Raw genomic sequence first — 24,581 nt, 5'->3', positions numbered from 1 at the left:
AACAGTGTCACACCTTTTATCAAATACATTGCATCATCAAACTGAATTTTCCTAGAACTCTTCTTGATTTAACTTATTTCTTCAGGGCTCCACGGACAAACAGTTTGGAATTTTGTTGGCTATAGAAGTTTGCTAATAGACATGAAGGCCAGCTGATGTTTGAAGGTTCCTCTCTCTTTCCAGATACGACTTTTTTTTTTAATGTTTATTTATTCTTGAGAGAGAGAGAGAGAGAGAGAGCAGGAGTGTGAGTGGGGGAGGGGCAGAGAGAGGGAGACACAGAATCCAAAGCAGCTCTAGGCTCTGAGGTGTCAGCACAGAGCCCGAAGTGGGGCTCGACTCATGAACCATGAGATCATGACCTGAGCCAAAGTCAGATGCTTAACCGACTAAGCCACCCAAGCGCCCCATGACTTGTTATATAATTCTAATCTTCAGTATATTTCCCTGAAAATTTTTTTTAAATATTTTTTCAATGTTTATTTATTTTTGAGAGAGTGAGAGAATGCGTGAGCACCTGCAAACACATATGAGCAGGAGAGGGCAGAGAGAGAGGGATTCAGAAAATCCCGAGCGGGCTCTGTGCTGACAGCAGAGAGCCCGATGTAAGGCTCAAACCCACAAACTGTGAGATAATGACCTGAGCCAAAGTCAGATGCTTAGCCGACTGAGCCGCTCAGGTGCCCCTCCCTGAAAGTTTTTATTTGTCCTTTGGTAAACGCGTTTCGAAAATTTGAGAAAGAGCAGCTCCAGATAGTCCCAAAGGAAAAGATACTTTTGTTTCTTTTGAAGTCAACAAAATTCATAAGAGAATCCCCAGGAACTCTAAAAGGGGTTCCTATGAAATCGGAACATAGCAAACTAATTAGATGTAAAGACTTTTCAGGGGTATAGCTCAGTGGTAGAGTATTTGACTAAGATGTAAAGATTTTTGGAAGCAAATAAACCTGGATTTAAATCTAAGCTCCACTATTGACTTCCTGGGAACTGCCTGAGTTTAGGCAGTGGGACTTCTCTAAACTTTAGGGGTTTTTTAATCTGTAAATGAAGATATGTACTTTCTAGGGTAGTGGGGTGACTGACATTAGGAGTGATCAGTAAATAGTTAACTATTATCAAGGCATCTGGGCGGTTCAGTCAGTTAAGCATCTGGACTCTTGATTTCAGCTCAGGTCCTGATCTCAGGGTCCTGAGAATGAACCCTGCTTCAGGCTCTACACTGACAATGCAGAACCTGCTTGGGGTTCTCTCTCTCTTCCTCTCCCTCTGCCCCTCCCCTGCTCATGCACATGCGCATACGTGCTCTCTCTCTCTCTCTCTCTCAAAATAAATAAACTTTTTTTTTTAAAGGAACTATTATCAGTTACAGAGATCATTCTTTACAACTAAATTTATAGGCTTACATTTGAGAAATTCATTCAGATTGATATGAAACCATACAGAAAAACTATCCCTTAGAAAACCTTTGTAAAATTACAGAAATACTGAAAGTATGTATTTTAGATATCACCTTTGCTGTTCTCTCATTTTACAGAAGAGGAAAAGTTGGTCCAAAGATGTGAACTGACTTGTACCCTAACCAAAATCATACTACTCTTAAATGATCTATGTACAAAATATGGCAATTCATTAAAATGCTGCCTGATTCATCCAAGGCACTTGAGGAATTTTTCTAATAAAACCCAAAACACAATAAACAAAACCCCTCCTCTTGTATATTGCTTCCTATTTGAAGAATAAAAGCATTTTATTCTTTAAAACGTAATATAAAAGGCTTTCTACCTGAAGGTTGGCATAGTATATGTTGAGTTTCATAAACCTTCTTTAAGAGAAATCTGTCCAGAGAACAAACTTTAAAGCAAATTTAAAAGATAAAAGAAAGCCCACTCTAAATTAAGGTAAGACTGATGTGTAAGCCAGAATGTGAGTTAGTCCTGTCAAGAGACTAGATGCTTACATACCTTACACAGACTACTTGCATATGAAATACTTCTTGGCTTCTAAATAACTGAAGCTATTATTTGTTTATATATTTATTTATACTCCACTTCTTTCCACAGAGATTTTAAGGTAGTAACAAAGCAGATTCATTATAATTTATAATTTTTCTAATTGATTACTGGCCTAGTAAAGGACCCAATACTAGCTCTTACGTTATATTTTATAGGAAGATACATCCATGGCCAAAGGAAATAGTTCATTCTTGTACATTTTGAAGTTGCTTACATAATTTATGGACTCTGGACTTTCTGAATCTTAAAATAATCTCCACCTTAAACCCATTATTTGAGTAAGTTTTATATCACACTATATACTGCATTTCACTCAGTTGCACTCTGTTGCAAACAAAAAACCACTGATAATTTATACATACCTTTAAATCTTCTTCGTTAATTTCTTCACTTACATCCAAGCCACTATCTAGAGATAATCGCCTTGAATATATATCCATTTCAGTTAAGTTTGTCTGAGGGGCCAGTGACATTTTTCGTGTGGATGCTGTTGTCCTTCGGTGAATGCTTTGACCTTGGTTCACAGAGGTCATCAGGTTCAGAACAGACTGCCTTCTTTGTCTCTGAAATGTGGGGCCAGCATTGACCATGTTGCTTCGAGGCAGGACAGCCTCTCCTTGCTCGCCATCTGGAACTAAGGACAGCCTTCTCTCTAAAGGCTCATCAGGATCTCCTTCGATGCCATTCATTTGTAATGGAGTCTTTTGAACAATTGAAAATTTCCTTATAGAGTTGATTGGATTAAGAATAGAGTTCTTCCTTTTTTCACCAAGCTCTCCAGTCTGTTTAAAAGATTGCTTTTTTGTTTCGTTCCAGGAGACGGCCGCATCTCCTTCCAATGAGAAACGCCGTAAAGTCTCAGTTATGATGGAATTTCTTCTTTCTGCACTAAACTGGTCAAAAGACTCATATCCCATGAGCTTGGAGCTGAAGTCAGGCCGTAGATTTTGTAATTCAGAAAATGTCCCATAAAAATAGCAGCTACCTTCATGTAAAATTAATATTTTGTCAGCTTTCTTTAAATGTTCCATCTTAGAAGTGACCAAAATCCTAGTTTTGTTAGCCATCAATTTACAGACACAGCTTTAAGAATATAAAAAGATAAAAATAAGATATCAATTGTATAAGAATTTTATTACAAGTCTATATATTGCATTGTAACATTTTGTTAATGTATTCTTGTGTAAAACATCTATCATACAACGTCATTATTATACTTAAAATACCTCTAAAAGTAAAAATAGCAATTAATTTGGTGCCTCTTTAATTATTATAGCATGAAATACGTTACTGAATTATTAGAGTATGCTAGATCATAAAATTGAGTGTTAACAGACCTAGAGTGAAATTAAATATCTGATATTAAATAAATGTTGGACTTTGAGCAAATTGGCAACCCTCTGTGTCTTGGTTTGTTCATACAGAAAATGAGAGAATTGTTAGATAACCTTTAAAGATCCCGGGGAAACGGGTGTATGCAATTCTGTGTCTTCTAAAATGTCAGAGCTTTCCTGTTCTTTACATTTTCTATTAATTTCCTTTTACATTTTAAGATGGCCACAAATTTAGTTCTCAAGAGCTTATATTAAGACTAATCTGATTTATTAAAAAAAAAAAGCAACTGGGGCGCCTGGGTGGCGCAGTCGGTTGAGCGTCCGACTTCAGCCAGGTCACGATCTCGCGGTCCGTGAGTTCGAGCCCCGCGTCAGGCTCTGGGCTGACGGCTCGGAGCCTGGAGCCTGTTTCCGATTCTGTGTCTCCCTCTCTCTCTGCCCCTCCCCCGTTCATGCTCTGCCTCTCTCTGTCCCAAAAATAAATAAAAAACGTTGAAAAAAAAAAATTAAAAAAAAAAAAAAAAGCAACAAACCAGAGAACTGAATAATAAATTTAACCTTCCTCTAATATAATTTCCCTTTAGTCTAAAAAGAAATCCTGACTAGAACCATCTAAGAGAGGCCACTTTCTTTTAGATATTAATACATTATATATTGTATAAAAAGAGGCATCATTCTAGATTATACTTTAACATACTAATATAGCTAACAAAGTGTATATTAGTAATAAGTTACTTATCACAATTACAGGATTGTAAAAATCTTAGGTATTAAATTTAAATTGTAGGAAAGGTGCTTCTAGGGGTAATACAGCCATTTTATAGACATAAACTTCTACATCCTCATTGCTTAAAATCTTTATTTCAGAAAAGTATAATAATTCTCTTAATAAACTACTTTATAGCTCATGAAATCATTTTGAAACTGAAATCAAGTTGTAAAACTGCTCCTCTTAGGAACTTTACATACATTGTGCCCTAGTAGGAGCTCCAATAAAATGAAAATCCCTAGTTTTGTGTAACCAAGGAAGAGGTTCTATAGAAAGTATTGAGGTATATAAATAGTCTGAGCATTCACCTACATTAAAACATTCAGCTTGTTTACTTTCTAAGAGACATCCTATCTAAGACAGAATAAAATACTAACACAAAAAAGTAAAAATGTTAAGTACAATAACCATTTAAAATAATATATGCCACAAGGCAATAATAATGTAAAAACTACATAGATAGTGATTGTTTTGACAATAGCAATGGAAGAAATTGGTTTACTATATGGTCAGAACAGGTTTTAATGGAAGTGATTTTGAGTCTTCACTGTGAAGGGAAAATCAGATTTGGGTGAGTGCTATGTCACATTCTACCACAATGGTGGTCATATTTCTCAAGGGTAAAATGTCATCTATGATGGTATAGTTGTGCTTTCTTCTCTTTTAGCATGGCATGAGCATTATAAATTATTCAAAGAACATACCTTTCAAATATTTCTTTTTCTGTTAAAACATCCAGGTATCCAAAAGGAGAGTCTAACAGGTATAAATCAGCATCTTTGTACACTGCTCTAAAAAGAAAATGGAAATTAAATTATATTTTTAAGTATCTCATGCCATTTAGTACAAATAATTTTAAATGAGAATCAAAAAGGTAAGTCTTAAAGGATTTTTATGGGTTTTCACAACATTTCAAGAATGATTAAACTGGCTTTGCTAAGTGTAAATGATATAAACTAGCAGAAGTTAACAAAATGAATCACACCAGACCATACAATTTAAAATACTACCTTAAAAAAAGAAAATCTTTAATAATAGTATTTGTTTAGAGTCAAGAACCATGCTATGTGCTGGGAATACAGTGGTAAAAATTACATAGTCCCTGCCCTCAAAGATCTTGCATGTTGGTGGGAAAGCAAAAAAGAAAATGGACTGTTTCAATGCTATAAAATGTCAGAGACAGCAACTAAATAGCAGCATGAGATAAAAAGAAATGTTAAGTGTCTTTCAGTGTTGACTGCTACCAAAAAAATTTGGTATTGTGGCTGTAATATTACTGTTGGATTTTGCTCCATGTAGTTTCAGTCTCTGTACCATATTTATAAGAATTCCAAACAAGAAAGGATAAATAATTCACAACAAAAATGTACACCCATATCCGTTTTATTTTTTAAGTTAAAAATATGTAAGTGATGAATCACTAAATTCTATTCCTAAAACCAATATTACACTATATGCTAACATATTTAAATAAATTTTTATTTAAATAAATTGAAATAAAAACTTGAAACAAAAATAAATTAAAAAATAAACTTTTTAAATGTTTATTTATCTTGAGAGAGTGAGAGTGCGAGCGAGCATGAGCAGGGAGGGGCTGAGAGAGAGAGAGAGAGAGAGAGAGAGAATCCCAAGCAGGCTCCCACACTGTTAGCATAGAGCCCAATACAGGGCTCAATCCTAAGAACTTTGAGATCATGACCTGAGCTAAAATCAAGAGTCAGATGCTCAACTGACTGAGCCATCCAGGCACCCCATAAATAAAAATTTTATGAGCAAGTAAAATCTTCATTAAATTAATCTTAGAACAGTAATAAGATGAAGATATAGTCTCATGTTAATAGAAATGAGATTAAATCTTCATAACATCTAAACTTTTCAGGTGTGGTTGTTAGCAGCACTACCCTTACCCCATGCATAGGATTCAGGGTTTATGTATAACTCTTGGTATTTTCTGTAAAAATTGTATTCAGTTAAAAACTAGAAATGGCAGAAAGGCAAAGTGAAATCTAAAAGAACTTTTGCAACATAGGGGCACCTGGGTGGCTCAGTTGGTTAAGTCTTTGACTTCAGCTCAAGTCGTGATCTCACAGTTCATGAGTTCAAGCCCCATGTCAGGCTCTGTGCTGACAGCTGGGAGCCTGGAACCTGCTTCGAGTTCTGTGTCTCTCCCTCTTTCTGCTCCTCTCCTGCCCCTGCTCATATTCTGTCTGTCTCTCTCTCTCTCTCTCTTTCTCTCTCAAAAATAAACATTAAAAAATTTTTTAAAAGAACTTTTGCAGTATAAATTATTTTTAAAGATAACATGCAAGAACTAGATAAAAGACCCCTATCAAAATACACCCTCAAGGTCTTTCACTGCCCCCTGCTCTGTCTTGCTTCTCTCTCTCCTTTACATCTATGACCACAGTTTCTCAAGAATTGGAAATAATATATTCACAACCCAAAACTGGACAACACGTGATGTGACACATTCCAATCAGAATAACAATAATTATTTTCAATAGTAGCTCAAATTGTGTGTACCTTATAAATAAAACCAAATTTTAAAGTTTTGTAAATACAGCCTCAAGTCTATGTTAAATGCCTAGACACCACATAGCATATCTTAAGTTTTGAAATGGAATGTTTAAGATAAGTCTTACTTTGACGCAAAGATTAGTCAATTTCTATTTATTTAGAAGCCATTATCTTGTCTGTGAATAATTAATACCTACTGATTTATTACTTCACAAGTAACCCCCAAATAAAGTCATGGTTTAATGCCAAGAGTTCAGAGGACCTGGTTCAAATTGTGACTCTACCATTTCCTGGTATAGTTTTTACAAGTGAAGCTCTAACAGCCTCAATTATCTGATGATCTCTTCTATAAAGTGGGGAGAACAATTTTCTCTTTGCAGGAAGATATGAGGATTAAGTAAAATTACACATGCATACATTAAGCCTAGAATAATACCAGGCAATTGCAGGTGCTCCGTAAGTTAGTTTACTGTTCCAGACTTTGAAAGCAGGAGAAAGTAAGGCAAAGGAGCCAAAATATCAATCAGTCAATGTGATTTGTTGTTGACAACTTTGGCAACACAGTGAGAAGAATTCTATTCAAATAAAACTGGAGGAACATTTGACATCTCATCTCACCAACAACTTTTTAAACTGAAAGTTCTAGTTTAACCACAAAGTTTTCTTCTTGACACAAATTAACTTTATGTACTTCTCTTCGACAGCTCAAAATGCTTAAACCAAGAATGTCTCTACCAAGGGACTTCACTGTCCCCTACAATGTTAGATGTGCTTGTCCTACTTATTTTTCCTTTAAAGATTATAGACTTTAAGCCAAGTGACATCATTTGCCTTGATATTTTTGTTATGAAATTGTTAATTATGTTGAAAATTTGAAAATGTAGGTTTTTCTAAACCAAGAAGTATAAACAGAAGTTTAAAGCAGGTGAGTACGTTGTGGGGTGGGTGAGTGGGGACCCCCTGATCAACTTAAAAGAAACACTTTTTTTTCCTTGTGTTGTGCAGAATTCCTGAGTTTTCTACTTGTAGTAAAGCATACCATAAGGCAACAAATATACAGACACCAAACTAAGAGCATGCATTTTGAAAAAGCCATCACCTTTATCAAATATGAATAGTAAATCCTTATCTATAGTTCATAAAGGTGATTCTTAACCTGCTAATTATAAAACCCCAGGCATTTTTCAATTCCAGAAACAAAATATAAAAAAATAGAGCAATATCTATAATTTTTACGGGTATATTTACAACAAAAGCCCACTGAACCAATAATCAGATATTCACCTTGCTAAGGAAATTCTTGCTCGCTGACCTCCACTCAGTGTGATTCCACCCTCTCCAAGAACGATATTATCCTTCTCTGCAAACTTGGAAATGTCCTATTATCCAAAAAAGGAAGTTAGAGAGGAATTGTTAGTATGTTTATGAATTTGAAAGGTATGCTTTCCTTCAAATGTAATCATATATTAGACTGTTTTAACCACAGCCAAAATTTAAAACACTTCATTCTCAATTATTTCAAATCCACTTCAATTGGTCAAAACATGGCTGAAATTTTAGAAGTAATTTTTTCTTTAACCTCTAGAATTTCATTCATGATCATGAAATAAGAATTGGAAAATATCAAAAGGTAAACCATATGTATATTTATGGGCGTGTAAACACGGGTGTATATAATCCATAGATTTGTTACACAAACTCAAGTACTACCAACATGCTAAAATGCATTACTTTCCAATTTCAACTCATTCTTCTAAAAGAAAATCTCCAGACACGAATAAACCTAACAAGAAAAACTAAAAGAACACTACTCCCATCCCCTGCAGTACCTAAGCATATTCAGTGGATGACCAAGAATAAAAGGCAATTCCTTTCCATACTTTTCTCATCCACCCACCACCACAGGCTTCTTCCCCATCCATCCTCAGCAACTCAGCCCCATGTGCTTTGCCATCTACTTTGTCTCTCCTGTCATCACCACCTTTCCACAGGGGGCATAACATTCTTACTCCCAGTTAATAACTTCTCCAAGGCAACAAACATGCTAGACATTGTAAAAGGAGATTAGAACTTATAACAAATAGTCCTTGGAGAATAATCCTGGAGAATGCTAAATAACATCCCAATGACTTAATTCACCCTTTTAAGACAGGTTACAAAACAGTACCCAATTAAATGGCAAATTAATTGTACAGACAACAGAAGTATCCATACAATATAGAAAATTCTACAAGGCTTTTTGGAAGTGATTAAGTTGGCCTGAGACGTGAAGAATGAGTTAGACAGGTAACACTCTCCCTTTAGTTCAAAAAAAGTTACTCTCCCTGTGCTCTTCTCATCCCCAAATATCTGCTCTTTTCTTTTGTTACCACTTTCTTCTTTCTCCCTCCACTAAAAAAAGCATTTCTATACTATGCCTCCTTTTCTTTAACAATCAAGAAGAATCCACCATCTCTCCTTGACCCACCACCATTATCAATATTTAAATTGTCAAAATGGTTACTTCTGTTATCCATTTGTTTCTGTTGTCTACCTTATGAGAGTTTATAGAACTTCATACACAAAACTCTAAACTTACAAAGCAGGTAAATTAACAAATATTCATTTATATTAAAAACGATTTTGCAGCTCCTGTAGGCTAGAACCGTTACCCCAAAGAACTGTTAATGTTAGTACTCCTGACCTAGGGGAACCAAAGGTCTGAGACAAAAAGTGCTGACATTTTGGAGGAGATTCAGTAGGACTCAGTGGAATTGACTATGCTGGCATTGGAGAAATATCACACACAGAGAGGTCACTGACAGCCAGTAGCCCTACAGATGAGAAGGACCTTCATAGTAATGAGATATATCAAAGAAAGTGCTTCATTTCTTTATACTGAATTAAATGATTTTTTTCAACTCATGAGCCAAGCCATATATCTAGGATTCTATCCAAAACCAAGGACTCTAGCTAAATCCCACACTCTACAGTCTGAAATCTTCAGCCTCACTGAAGAAGCACTTCCAGGAACTTCTTGGTCTTTATGCCTTTACTCAGCTGTGCTATGAAGCACATCCTCTGTACTTGATTTAGAGCAATTAGCAAGAAAACTGACATGTGTATTTCTTTTCTCCTGTACCATATTTGCTTTCCTCCAGTCCCATTCTCTTTTAAAAAATAAATCCTTTGGAGTAAGAAAAATCAAGAATAGTTTGCATTATGTGAATATATTGAGTGCAGGCTTTTTATAAAGGAAGCAGATTTATAAAGGAAGCTATTAAAAAGTCAGCAGTTGCTGAAACTATTGGAGTTTTCAGTTCCCCAAATTTGAATTCAACACCATACTAGTTAAATCAGTTAAAAGCTTTTAAAAGCGTTTAAATTTAGAAATATCAGTAGTTATGTTGATGGTATGATTATGTCACAGTTTCACTTAGGGGATAGAATATGAATGTAGAGGATACAAAATCTTAGCCTAGTACGAGCATTAATAAAGATTTATGGAATGAAGGAAGAGAGAAAGAGGGAATGGAGAAAGGGCAGATAACCAAACATCAAGCAACAAAGAAATGGGTACATATAAGAAAAGGAAATGAAGAAATGTGTACAGAGTAGAGAAAGAAAATGGGAAAGGAATAGTATCAGAAGAAGTAGATACCTGTAGAAAAAGGCAAGAAGATATTGGCAGACTAAAAGAGACCAGAAAAGTGGAGGGGAAAACAAGAAACAATAGAAGATCATGAATTATCATTTCCACTTTCCCTCTGAATTTAAATATCCAAAGAGCACAATGCAATTTTATTTCATTAACTTTCTTTTCTTAAGACAATAAAGAACAGACTATTTCAGCCAAACTTCTCTCATTTGTTTCCGTATGTTACAGATATTAATTCTTTTCTGCTATTTCTGTTTTCACTATGTTTACACTATATCATTTGCAAAATTTTCATTTTCATGAAGTTAATTTATCTATCTAGAATTCCTATATTGGTTAAAAAGTACTACTTCACTGTTATTTTATTTGTTATTTTTAATTTTTTTTAATGTTTATTTATTTTTGAGAGAGAGACAGAGTGCGAGTGGGGGAGGGGCAGAGAAAGAGGGAGACACAGAATCTGAAGCAGGCTCCAGGCTCGAGCTGTCAGCACAGAGCCCGACACAGGGCTCGAACTGACAAACCGTCAGATCATGACCTGAGCTGAAGTCAGACACTCAACCAATTGAGCCACCCAAGCGCCCCAGTACTATTCCACTTTTAGGTTATTCATATAATATTCTAAATTTTCTCTTAAAATGTTTATTACTCTTACAAAATTCAAAAAAATATATTCAAGGGACAATTTTTGTTTGTACAATGGTATGAGATATGAATCTTTTTTTCCTTTTAGTTGAATAACAGTCATGATTTAGTAAATAAATAATTTTCCTCTGAATTCATCTATCATCTACCATATATCAAATTCTCATATTTTCTAAGATCTATTTCTGGGCTTTCTGGTTCCTCTGATCCATTTTCTAAACCTATACTAGTATTTTTGGTTTTGGTCATTTAATAGAGTTAAGTATGATTTAATATCTGACAAACAATTATTATTCATAAATGTTTTGACTTTTTGTTTATAGTCTTCTATATAATAACAATATCAATAACACCAATAGTAATAATAATAATAGCTAAAGAATACTGAGTGCCTATTATATGTCAGATACCATTTTAAGCACTTTACATGTATTAGCTTTTAAAATATTGATCACAGCCCTATCCTCATTTTAAATATGAAGAAATTGAAAGTTCAAAAAGATAAACCAAGGCAGATAATGTTTTAGACCTTTCAATAAGAGCTTACAATGTTCTTCATCTATGTCCTATAAGTTTCCCATTAGATTTATCCCTAATACTTTTAAATTGGGATATAATTGAATATAGTTACAAATATATTTTTCTTGTGAGAACTTACGAGATTTGCTCTCTTAGTAATTTTCCAGTGTACGTTACAGTATTGTTAGCTATGGTCACCTTGCTCTACACTACATCCCCAGGATTTACTTATCTTAAAACCGTAAGTTTGTACCTTCTGACCCCCTTCATCCATTTCACCCTCTCACTCTCTCTTGCCTCTGTTTCTGGAAACCACCCCTCTGTTTGCTATATCTATGAGTTCAGGTTTTTAATATTCCACCACTAAGTGAGATCATATAGTATTTGTCTTTGTCTGGTGGATTTCACTTGGCATACTACCTTCTAGTTCCATTCATGTTGTCGCAAATGGAAGATTTCATTCTTTTTTTATGGTTAGGGTTATAATATCCCATTGCATATATGTGTAGGTGGGTAGATATAGACAGACAGACAAAATACTTTCTTTATGCATTCATCTGTTTATGGGCACTTATGTTGTTTCCATGTGTTGGCTATTCTAAACAATGCTGGAGTGGTCGTGGGGGTACAGATATTTTTCAAGACAGTGATTTCACTCCTTTTAGTTAAATACCCAGAAGTGCAATTGCTAGGTCATATGGTAGTTCCATTCTTAATTTTTTTTGAGGACCCTCCACACTGTTTTCCATAGTGGCTGCACCAGTTTACATTCCTGCCATTATCTTCCAGTATTTATTATCTTTCAGTATTTCATTATCTTTCAGTATTTATTATTTTCTACTATTGTGAATTGAATAGCTTTCTATTTTTACTCCTTGATGACTATTGCTTGTGTGAAGAAAAGCTAGTTATTTTTGTATGCTTATCTATTGTCCAGACATCTTATTATATTCCCTTATTAATTCTAACAGACTTCTGTTTTCTGTTTGTTTGCTCTTTGCTAGAACTTCTTGGGTTTTTTTGGATAAACAGCCTTTTCACGAACACAATATTATCCCTATTTTAAGACAGACAGCATTAACTTTTCAGCACTTAAAAATAAGGTTTACTTTGGGATGTAGGGTTAAAATAAAGTTACTGTATTTATGAAGTTCCTTCTACTTCTATTTTTACTTTAAATTTGTATTACAAATGACTGCTGATTTTTATGTATACTTTTAGCATCTACTGACCTTGCTATATGGTTTTCTTCCTTGTCCATATAACAAATTATGCTGTATTTACAGATTTCTTTACATTGAAGCACTTTTGCATTCCTATCATAAACCTTTCTTTGTCATATTTTATCATTTCTTATATCATGCTGGAATCTATTTATTAATATTTCATCTGATAACATTTTACTTAAATATCTATATCATAAGTATGATTAACTGTAGTTTTATTTTTTTATATTATTTTTCAGATTTTGGTCCTAGACTATTCTGGCTTTAGAAAATGAATTGGAAAAAAGGGAACCCTTGTGCATGGTTGGTGGGAATACAAAAAGTGAAATAAGACACTAAGACAAGTACTCATGATCTCATTTATATATGGAATAAAAAAAAAAATGAATGAACAAAACAGAAACAGACTCAGATACAGAGAAAAAACTGATGGTTGCTGGAAGAGAGAGGGATGGGGGATGGGCAAAATAGGTGAAGGAGATTGAAAGGTAGAAACTTTAAGACACAGGGATACAATGTACAGCATAGGGAATAAAGTTAGTAATGCATAACAACTTTGTATGATGACAGATGGTAGCTACATTTATCATGGTGATCACTTCATAATACATATAAATGTTGAATCATTATGTTTTATACCTGAAAGTGATATAATATTGTATGTCAACTACACTTCAGTTAAAAAAAAAAAGAGAATTAGTTGAAGAGCCTTCTATCTTTTTCTATGGTTTGGTATAGTTTAAATAATACAGGAATTATATGTTACTTAAGGGTGAGATACAGTTCAATTATAAAATCATCTAATGATAATGCCTTTTGAAGTAGCAGACACAAAGCCAGCTTTATAGTGGCAATATGTCTATTCAAGTCTTTTTTTAATGTTTATTTTTGAGAGAGAGAGAGAGAGAGAGAGAGCGAGAGAGAGACAGAGCACAAGTTGGGGAGGGGCAGAGAGAGAGAGGGAGACCCAGAATCCGAAACAGGCTCCAGGCTCTGAGCTGTCAGCACAAAGCCGGATATGGGACTCGAACTCGGGAATCGTGAGGTCATGATCTGAGCCAACACTTAACCAACTGAGCCACCCAGGCACGCCTTCAAGTCTTTTTGTGCTTTGAAAGAAATTTTGATCATTTATATCTTGCTAGTAAATCACCCAGTTTCTCTAGGTTAAGAAAGGTTTTCTTAGGTTTTTAATTTTGGATAGCAGTGGTGATAACCTCTGGTAGATGTACCATACTTAAAAAAGAAGACAATGGTATTTTACATACCACTAAAATGCTGTCAAGGGATGCATTGCTAAAAGATAAAATCTTTTCTAACACTTACAATGTATTCAATTAATGATCAGTTTTGATCTTAATTTTGAAGATCTCTCCTCTTAAACTAAGACAGATTAAATATGTAATGATTTTATTGGGGGAAATACTGGTGTAAAAGGAAATAGGAAAGAAAGCGGGGAGGCTGGGAGATATGTGAGAACTTAGTCCAAGTCCAACCCCTGAGTGAAGGAGAGAAGGCCAGAAGGTTGTGTGGAAAGACCCTAGACCACCATCTGAATCTAACCAACTTTTGAAAAGCCATCTGGGAGTCTCTGAACCAAAACCAGTTACTAAGTAAGTCCCACGTCCTCTAAACACAAATCTGCTTCTGTATCCTGCCACACTCAATCATTCATGGGAAGCTGCCTATGCAACTTGAAGTCTCAAGACAAACTCAGTGAGTGGAGGATTTCAATGTATGGCAACTGGGGCCATTTCTCAGATCCTCTTTCTGCAACAGTGATCCATAAGGCATATCTCATAACCACCGCAATACCTTAACCCCCCCCCAAATTGGCAAAGGATATGAAATCAGAACGACAAACAAACATGAAAATATCTCACCAGCCATCATGGAACTACAAATTAGAAAAGAGAGAGACAGAGACAGAGGGCGAGAGAGAGATAGGACTTTTTACAAACTAGAATGCCAAAAATTAAAGTCTCTGTCAATAACAAGAGATTTTAAGATGTGAGTCAATGGGAACACTCATAAATGACTGGTGATGGTATAAACTGATACAGCTACTTTAAAGTACAATTTGGCAGTATCTAGTAAAATTGGAAATGTGCACATATACCCTAAAACACCACAATTCAGTTGCCAGATATCCACACCAGAGAAACTCTTGCAGATGTGCAAAGAGAAATGTTGAAAGATTTTCATCGCAGTATTAAGTAAAATCTTGAAACAATCTAAGTGTTCATCGGTATCAGAATGAGTAAATAAAATGTGATATAGGATTATAATATAACAGTTTAAAAGAATGAAACAAATTTCTACATGTAAGTAGCATGTCTAGACCTCAAAGAGGTAATAGGAGCAAAGAAAGCAAGTTGAAGAATGATGTATATAAAGTATACCATTTACATAAATTCTAAAACCACACAAACAAAACTGTTAAGTATTGTTTGTTGATAAGTACATGTATAAATGGATGTATATTCATTTAAATAAATCGGAAAAGTACATACCACATTCATCACAGTAACCACTTGAAAGTTGGGGTTTTGTAGAAAAATAATGGTGGAAAGATTTGGTAAAAAGTTATACTTAGGGGCGACTGGGTGGTTCATTCGGTTGAGGGTCTGACTTCAGGTCAGGTCATGATCTCCCAGTTCATGAGTTCGAGCCCCATATTGGGTTCTGTGCTGATAGCTCAGAGCCTGGAGCCTGCTTCAGATTCTGTGTCTCCCTCTCTCTCTGCACCTCCCTCACTCGAGCTCTGTGTCTCTCCCTCCCTCCCTCTCTCTCTCTCAAAAACAAATAAACACTAAAAAAAAAATTTTTTTTAAGTTCTATTTAGAGGGCACCTGGGTGGCTCAGTTGGTTTGGCTCTTCATTTTAGCTCAGGTAATGAAGAGCTCATTTAGCTCTTCATTTTATCTCTCTCTCTCTCTCTGCCACCCTTCTCTCTCTCTCTAAAATAACAATAAAGTTCCACTTAGAATTTGTCCAGGCCCCTAATAATGCAATTAGAAAACAGGAATATTATCATATAATTGTTTCCTATCCAGAATGGACACTAGTGGTACAGACTACTTTTTAAAAAGCATGAAAAAGAAAAGAAAAGAAAAGAAAAGAAACAAGAGGAAAAGAAAAGATTTCCACACCTGAAAAGAGTTGAGGTTCTGAGCTAGTATATTTAGACTCCTTTTCTGGAATGAAGCCATTTGTGAAGAAAAATGTGTGTACATGTGGATAATTTCATAAGTTTCTTAGAGAGTGTAATTAATAGGAAATTGCTAAGTTTCAAATGAAACAAAAGAGTGGGGATAGATTGAATAGAATTGTGAATAAGCTCATTATTTTAAGATCAAATATATTAGTAATACCAACATCCTGTTCCTAATGTGAGTACTTGCTCTGATTGCCTAGTTTATTGATCATTTGTAGATTTCTTTATTAGTGTTTGGTTTTTCTATTTGATTAAATATAAAACACTTTGTTTTGTATACATAAACTTTATCTTTGCTGATTACTAAGGGCACTCAAATCTGGTAATATATTTGCCTTAAGAGTGTTGGTTTTCAGCCTTCACAGCACATTTTCTTTCATGTGAAAATTATAATCCAAAAAAAAAGTTATGCCACTTGGTACTATCATGAGTTTAACAAGCAGTATTGCTTAGAGAAGACCTGTGCACAGAGACAAATGCTATTTTCTCTTTATTTGCACATAGCTTGAGTTCCTTTGGAGCTATCCACAAAAATTGTTACAGGAAATCATTCAGTGACATTAAGATGCTGGGTATGATTTGACTTCTTAAATAAAAATTGATGACTAAGATTTTTTTAAATATTTATTTATTTTTGAGAGAGAGAGAGAGAGAGAGAGAGAGAGAGAGAGAGAGAGAGAGAATGAGCAGGGGAGGGGCAGAGAGAGAGGGAGACACAGAATCCAAACCAGGCTCTGACCTGTCAGCACAGAGCCCGATGAGGAGCACAAACTCATGAACTGCGAGATCATGACCTGAGCTGACAGCAGAGTTTATCTACAGATAAAATAAAATATGTGGACCATTGGTTCTCAAAGTGAAGTATGTAGACCGATTATTTCAGAATCACGTGGGGAGCTTGTTAACAATGTTGTACCTATTCTTACTCAGATGAATTAGGGAAGAGCCCAGGAATTTGTATTTTGTGGTTATTATACCTACTCAAACAGATACTTACTCTTTAGGGTAATTTCCTTTACAATGCTGGTCAGAAAGGCAAATGCCATCTTCAAAGAACTCTGTGCATGTACTGGGTCTGTTTGAGATTGTAAAGCACTTTGAAAATACTTAGATAAAGAATACTAGAGAGGGTCAAAGTAATGCTATAATAAGTGTGCAATAAAGATTAACTTATTATTAAGAAAAGCATTCTATACCCAATGTGATGGATGCGCTTCTCACACAAATGTTTACCATTTTATTTTTTTAAAATGCACCTAAACGCCACCCTAATATGGTTCAACTGAGCCAGACAAACCAGAAGTTGTTAAAGAGGAACTGCTAACATAAAGTTCATTAATTCTGACTTGAGAATACATTTATTACATCAAAGAGGGGGAGAACTTTAAGAAAAGGGTGGAGTGTTACACTTAATTGTTCCTTGCAATTTTGCAATATTTGCTGAGTACATTTGAGCTTCCTGTGACTTTGTAGATAGGAAAAATCATAAACCTTGCTTTATGGCTACCTTATCATTCTTTAGAACAACCTTGACAATATAGCTGCTTGTGGTAAGGGAGCAGGGTGTGAAGCTTGGGTTGAGGGGACATGAACTTTAGAGGGAATAACATGCCATAAAGCATGTCTTTAACAGTAAATCATCGGCCAGTTAGTGCCAGTGTTATTAATGTTTAATAATTACTAAGCACTTTTGCTTTATACACAGGGAAAATGAGCATGGAGGGAGAAGAAAAGAAGTGTTGGGGGAACAGAAAAGAAGTGAGGAGGAGAGAGGAGGGAAGGAGAGAATGTGAGAAAGTCAAGAGTTGTAGGAAGAAAGAATTAATTAACCATTTTTGCACATAGCTTTTGTAAACATGGATGTGTTATCTTGAGAGTGTTGGGTGGCTCTGTATGATATATCAACAGAGGTTAACTTCTACAGCAGGAAATATACATGAATGAATTCATAAATTAAAAATTGGAGTTCTGTTTATTAGGAAAGATAATTTTTGACCTAAGTCAAACTTGATACACATAGCTGTACATAAAAATACTGACTAAAGATTAACCCTGCTGGAAAGCATAAGAAGTGAGAACTTTTTATCAACCTGAAAAATAAAAGCTCTTCTTTCCCTGAGATTTTGCACTGGCCAGATTTATAGCAGAAAACTCAAAATCCAGTATAATTTTTATTGTGGCCAACAAAAGTACAAAAAGCTAGTTCTTTTACATAATGGATGTTACAGTCTTGTCACCAATATTTTAAAAAGTTTAAACTATTAAATTAAATTATTAAATTAAATATTAAACTATTGCTTAATATTCAGATATATGCATACATATATGTGGTTTTATGCATGAGCTTGTGAGTATATATGTAATTTTGTTCATATCTCTAGCTTCTTTAGTGTTTATTTCTGTATGTATGTAAGTCTGTATTTGTATTTGAAAATAACATAAGCATTTTTATTTTATTTTTTAACATTTATTTATTTTTGAGAGAGAGACAGAGTGCGAGCTGGGGAGGGCCAGAGAGAGAGGGAGACACAGAATCTGAAGCAGCTCCAGGCTCTGAACTGTTGGCCCGGAGCCCAACGTGGGGCTTGATCTCACAGTGAACTCACAAACTGTGAGATCATGACCTGAGCCGAGCTTAACCAACTGAGCCATCCAGGAGCCCTACATAAGCATTTTTATTTATTTATTTTTATTTTTTTTTAATGTTTATTTATTTTTGAGAGAGACAGAGACAGAGCATGAGTTGGGGAGGGCAGAGGGAGAAGGAGACACAGAATCCAAAGCAGGCTCCAGGCTCCAAGCTGTCAGCACAGAGCGTGATGTGGGGCTCAAACTCACAAACCATGAGATCATGACCTGAGCTGAAGTCAGATGTTTAACTGACTGAGCCACCCAGGCGCCCCTACATAAGCATTATTAAAGGAAGACCTACAAAATGCAATGATTTAAGGTACCCCTGGGTAAGTGCAGTTAGGAAGTACAGTTAGAAAAGATACTTGATTAAATAAAATTTTGGAAAAAAAAAAAAAAGATACTTGAAACAAACAAAAGAATATTGTTTCTTTTATTCTGGCTCTACATTAGACTCATTTAACTCCAGATTTCAGATTCTCTGAAATGACATTTAAAAATCTACTTTTGAAAAGCTCCCTAGGTGATTTTGATTCAGTTGATCTAAGAATTGGCATTAGGAAGCTGTTAATTCCTTTACTATCTCTTCTAGGTCTACCCACCCAAGATTCTGGGACACATCCAATGCCTGATAAGGCACCCCTTTCCTAGTACCTTGCCAGCTCATTAGTATCCCATAGTTGATCCTGCTCTGGACTTCCTAACTAGTCTCCCAGCTCCCAAGTAAGTAAATCTCCTGATTTGTAATTCAGTTCCTTAGGAGACAAGCTTCAATACTTTCTTACCTGTTTTCTCTGAAGTAATACCACCATGACCCTTATTTTCTCAAGAGTTGACTGGAAGACCAGCTGCTCAACTTGCTCTGAGCAGGTTTCCTCTCCTATGTGGACTTGCCCAGCTACTTGGACTTCCATATTTTATTTTTAAATTTTTTAAAAATATGTCACTTATTATCAATTGTACCTTTAAAAAATTTTTAACTTTATTTATTTATTTTGATAGAGAGCAAGAGTGAGAGCAGGACATAGGTAGAGAGAGAGGGAGAGAGAGAATCCCAAGCAGGCTCTGCACTGCCAGTGTAAAGATCGATGTGGGGCTCGAATTCACAAACCGTGACATTATGACCTGAGCCAAAGTCAGACGCTTAACCAAATGAGCCACACAGGTGCCCTGGACTTCCATATCTTAAATTAGAGGTTATGAGGCATGGACATGAACATGAGATTCTGCCTCAAGGGTAAAGGAAAAGGAGAAGATATTTTGGGAGAAGATCGGGGAAGAAATTTCCTGATTTATTTAAATTTCAAGTGTGTTAGTATAGGTGGTTTTCCCAAGATATGCTTATTTAGGACCATGGTAGCTTCACATATCATTTCCATGAAAACAAATAGCCTCGCTAAAAATAGTTTTCACAACTATGTCATGGAATTCTCAATGCCATTAGGTCACAATTCTTTGTTATCATAACATTCTCCTGTACAAATGGCAGACTTACAATCTTAATGGTTTAATAATACTGTTACCATCATAGTGAGATTAACTAGCCTGAAGTTCTAACTTAAAGTCAGCAATGTTCAATGGATAAGTCATTAGGTTCTAAGATAGACTTTCTCATCTAATAAGCAATAACCCTAATTGAGCACATAAAAAAAAAAAAAAAGAGGAATCAGAAGACTTGGATTCTCTTGCTGGTCCCATCAATTATGGATCTTCAACAAGTCTCTTAAAATTTTACTTCCTTTTGTTTAAAATTTGAATAACAATATTTGATAAACTTCTAACCACAACATCTCCATTATCCTCCTTCAGTTTGCATATTATATTAGAAGAATCTTCCTGGGGGCACTTGGGTGGCTCAATCAGTTAAGTGTCCAACTCTTAGTTTTGGAGCAGGTCATGATCTCATGGTTTTGTGGGTTTGAGCCCTGCGTCAGGCTTCGTGCTGACAGTGTGCAGCCTGCTTGGGATTCTCTCACCCTCTCTCTGCCCCTCCCCACTCACACTGTCTCTGTCTCTTTCAAAATAAATAAATAAATTAAAAAAAAAATAATCTTCCTAAAACATTGTTTTTATTATGGCATTTCCCCCAGTAAAGAAAAGCAACTGTAGAGGATTCTGTAGACCCGTTTGCTCTCCTCCCAGGGACATTCCTGTGCTCCCACTAATTACCATGTTTCTCCGACTCCTCTACAGCTAGAATGCTGTATGAGAATTGGATTTCACCAATTGGATTTACTTATACGAAATACAAAAATTAAATGGATGCCTTTGTCTTTCTGCCTCTTTTGGCTTTTTTTTTAATTGCTGGCAAACGGAAGAACAGAAACTATGATCTGACTGTACTCTCCCAGTTCAGCTATCACTATATACCCTTCTCTTTCCAGACCCAGTCTTGCTGTCTTGTCTAGAGCTCTTGCAAAAATGTAATGCTGTCTCCTGGCTCCAGGCCCATTTCATTATGCATTCCAACCACATAGAGCTGACTATAGCTCCTCAAATATACAGTGTTCCCTCTGGGCTCCAGGCCATGTACATTATGTTCTCTTCCTGGAATGTTTTCCCTGTCCTTCTTTACTGAAATGCTCCTACTCATCCATCATCTCTCATGTGAGACATCACTTCCTCCAGGGAAGCCTCACCTGCACTTCTAAGATCAGTTTCAATGCTTCTTCTCTGTACTCATTTAAGGACCCTATATTAATCATTATCATAGAACTGATCAAACTGCTCTTGTTTTTACTTGGTTATCTCCACTAGAATAAAAGCCCCTTGAGGACAGGGACTGTGTCTTGTTTACTAATAATTCCCAGAGTTTGGGGGTACCTGGGTGCCTCAGTTGGTTAAGCCACCAACTCTTGATTTTGGCTCAAGTCATGATCTCATGCTCAGGAGATGGAGTCCCATGTCAGGCTCTGTGATGAGCATCGAGCCTGCTTGGGATTCTCTCTCTCTCTCTCTCTCTCTCTCTCTCTCTCTCTGCCCCACCCCTACTTGCACTTTCTCTCTCTCTCAAAATATAAATAAACTTTAAAAAATAATTTCCAGAGTTTGGCGTACTTACAAATATTTACTAAATGAGTGAATGTATATACACATGTTTCTTTTTCCTCAAATGCCTGTAAGTCAAAACTAATGGCAGACAGGGACCCTTGCTACACTTGCAGACAGCATCCCGAGTGCCTAATGTACTACTGTGTCCACAGTAGGAACTCAAATATTTGTTTAAATCAACTTTTTAATTTATTTAATTTAAATCAAGACTAACTAAACCTCTGAACAAAAATTATTATAGACTTGGTTCTGAAAGACATTGATGGTAATACAATTGCCATTTCTAGGGTCCATTTTGTCAAGAGAACACTTATACTCAGCATTTTTAGAAAAACTAAATTTACCTTCCTGCAAAGACCTTTATGAACATTACAGGGTTCTAAGGTTCTATTAAAACATAAGTGTAAAATCTTCCCTTGATCTTGACTTATTAGCCCTTGCTACAAAAAGGGAAATTCCAAGAGTACAGAGCTCAGAATTCCAGTTCTTCAAGAGGGATGAAACCTTAGACATATATATATAATGATATAGCATGGCTTTGACCTTTGGAAAGCTCAGTGATTTTTTTAAATATGAAAACATAGCTTAAATATCTTAATTTCATATATATTCATGAGATAGCCTGGTCCCAGACAATTAAAATTACATGTTTATAATACTGTTCTATTGACTTGCCCAAATCTTACTAAGACAAGCAGTCTTAGGGCTATTTTGGTTTTAGAGATGTCAAGCTAATAATTAATTCCAAAATTGTAATTTTAATACCTAAAAAATAGTTCATGCTTTTAGAATTCAGCACAATTTCGCTTCGACTGCAAACTCTAAGCAAAGTTGTCACTAGATGATTAAAGTGAGATTTTGATGGACCAATGTGTGCAAACATTTAGCATAGCAGTACTGACATGTGCTCTCTCAACAGATGTTAGCTAGTGCATTTATATTTATTTATTTATTAATGTTTATTCATTTTTGAGAGAGAGAGAGAGACAGAGCACGAACAGGGGAGGGGCAGAGAGAGAGAGGGAGACACAGAATCCCAAGCAGGTTCCAGGCTCCAAGCTGTCAACACAGAGCCTGACGTGGGGCTCAAACCCACGAACTGTGAGATCATGATCTGAGTCGGATGCTGAACTGACTGAGCCACCCAGGCACCCCTAGTGTGTGTTTAAGTTCCCGGGCTCAAATGAAGTGAAATAACAGTTCAGTTCAGGAGACGCTATGACATTTCTGTTTGGTTCTGGTTCAATAGTTTTATAAAATAAATGTACTTGCTTCATATTACAGTAAATAAATGGCAGTGCTTTCAGACTTAATTACTTATTAGGAGAAAATTGCAGGTGGTTCAAGGTACAGTCACTAAGTGTGGTTTATTCTGGTTTAGGGGACATAGTTCAATGTGCTTCAAATATCTGTTTTACATCTCCACTAAGTCTTGGCTGCTACTGAATGCAATTGTTAATTCCTATAGCTCCTTTTTATGTACAGATCTCCCAACTGAATATTCCTGAATTCTCCTGTAGTGGTGGAATGACCATCCCAAGGTTAAACTTCTATTCATATAAGTTAGTTTTGGCCAGATCTGGAGATCCAGAGGTAAAATTCAAATTTAATTACACTTATGGTATCTGTATGATGGAATTTATATTCCAGACCAGTCACTAACTCATTTCTTTGCTTACTTCCCTCCCAAGTTTTTCATACTTCTTGCCAATTTCCCTCCCAAGTTATTTTTTTCTTTTAGTAACTTCTTGCCAAATTTTCTCCCAATTTATTTTTTTCCAGTGACTTAAAGATGAAAACTGCCAAGCAGCAGTGGTAGAGAAAACACAAACAGACTTTAATTCTGCAACCTACATAGTAAATATTTTTTTTACAATGCATATGTAATGGCTGCCAAGACAAATACTTAATGAAGACCATTTTGTGGTTGCAAAAGGATCTCAACAACTTTGTGGAAACCGATTACATATCCTAAGTCCCTGACCTCTTCTCATATCCCACGCCCCACCTCCCACCACGCACTATCATAAAAGCCAAACCCAGGTACTTTTACAAGAGAGTGAGTCACTGAATAAAATCAGTCCAACTACCCATTTACCCAAACACCAGTCTGCCTAGAATTCTCTTGCTGTCTGCTATGGGGTTCTGTGGTAGGATAAGGTTTTGGTGAAGTGTATAAAAAAAAAAGCAGTATCCTGGAAAAAAAAAAAAAAAGACAAGAGAACAGTGAAGTCTGACCTCTTTTAGTAATGAAACAGAGTTACAATCTCCTTAAGGGATAAGTAAATTAATGAGGGCCCAATTACACTGATTCCTCTTTTTAAGCTAGCAGAATCTCCAGTGCTGGTTACAAAAGTGTACAAATATTTAGAACTCTAAAGGTAGTCGGGCAACATGGAAAAAAAAAAATGGGAGGATAAGTTAATGGGCACCAAAATATAAAATGGTATTTAAAAATAACTATAGGGGCGGCTGGGTGGCTCAGTTGGTTAAGCATCCGACTTCGGCTGGGGTCGTGATCTCAGGGTTCCTAAGTTCAAGCCCCATGTAGGGCTCTGTGCTGACAGCTCAGAGCCTGGAGCTTGCTTTGGATTCTAAGTCTCCTTCTTTCTCTGCCTTTCCCCCTCTCGCACTCTGTCTGTCTCTCTCTCTCTCAAAAATAAATAAACATTAAAAAAATAATAAAAATTAAAAATTAAAAATAACTATAAATTTGCCTAGGAATCCACTATATTATAATCTGGCTCCAGAGTAGAAACTGTAAACCCATACATGGAGATGTTCCCAAAGCAGAACTGATCGTGACTGCACCTGACTTGTTCACTCGTGTCTGCATATTACCAGCTATTCTATCAGCCCAGAGCTGTCTCCGTGCCCTTCCCTGCGATAAAGTCTTTAAGCTATCCCTCAGAGTGAATAGTTTTCAACAAACTGAAATCAGAAAACTATGTGAAATATGTTGTGCGTACTTTTTCCTATCCACACAGATTTACACCTAGCAGCCTACTCCTATGACCATAAGC

General features: G+C 35.8%; 1 protein-coding gene across 1 annotated transcript in view; it reads right to left on the bottom strand.

The window, feature by feature from the left end:
* CFTR (CF transmembrane conductance regulator) overlaps window positions 1-24,581 on the bottom strand; it is a 182,189-nt gene that overhangs the window by 80,079 nt on the left and 77,529 nt on the right. Inside the window, exons 12-14 of the mRNA XM_049641727.1 lie at window positions 7,917-8,011; window positions 4,820-4,906; window positions 2,375-3,095 (exon numbers count right to left, since the gene is read on the bottom strand). Coding sequence (XP_049497684.1) covers window positions 2,375-3,095; window positions 4,820-4,906; window positions 7,917-8,011 — 903 coding nt within the window. The remainder of the gene's footprint in view (window positions 1-2,374; window positions 3,096-4,819; window positions 4,907-7,916; window positions 8,012-24,581) is intronic.

This window comes from Panthera uncia, chromosome A2, assembly GCF_023721935.1.
Source record: "Panthera uncia isolate 11264 chromosome A2, Puncia_PCG_1.0, whole genome shotgun sequence".
Taxonomy (NCBI): domain Eukaryota; kingdom Metazoa; phylum Chordata; class Mammalia; order Carnivora; family Felidae; genus Panthera; species Panthera uncia.
The sequence above is the reverse complement of the archived record's forward strand: the minus strand, read 5'-3'. Positions and strand labels throughout refer to the sequence as shown.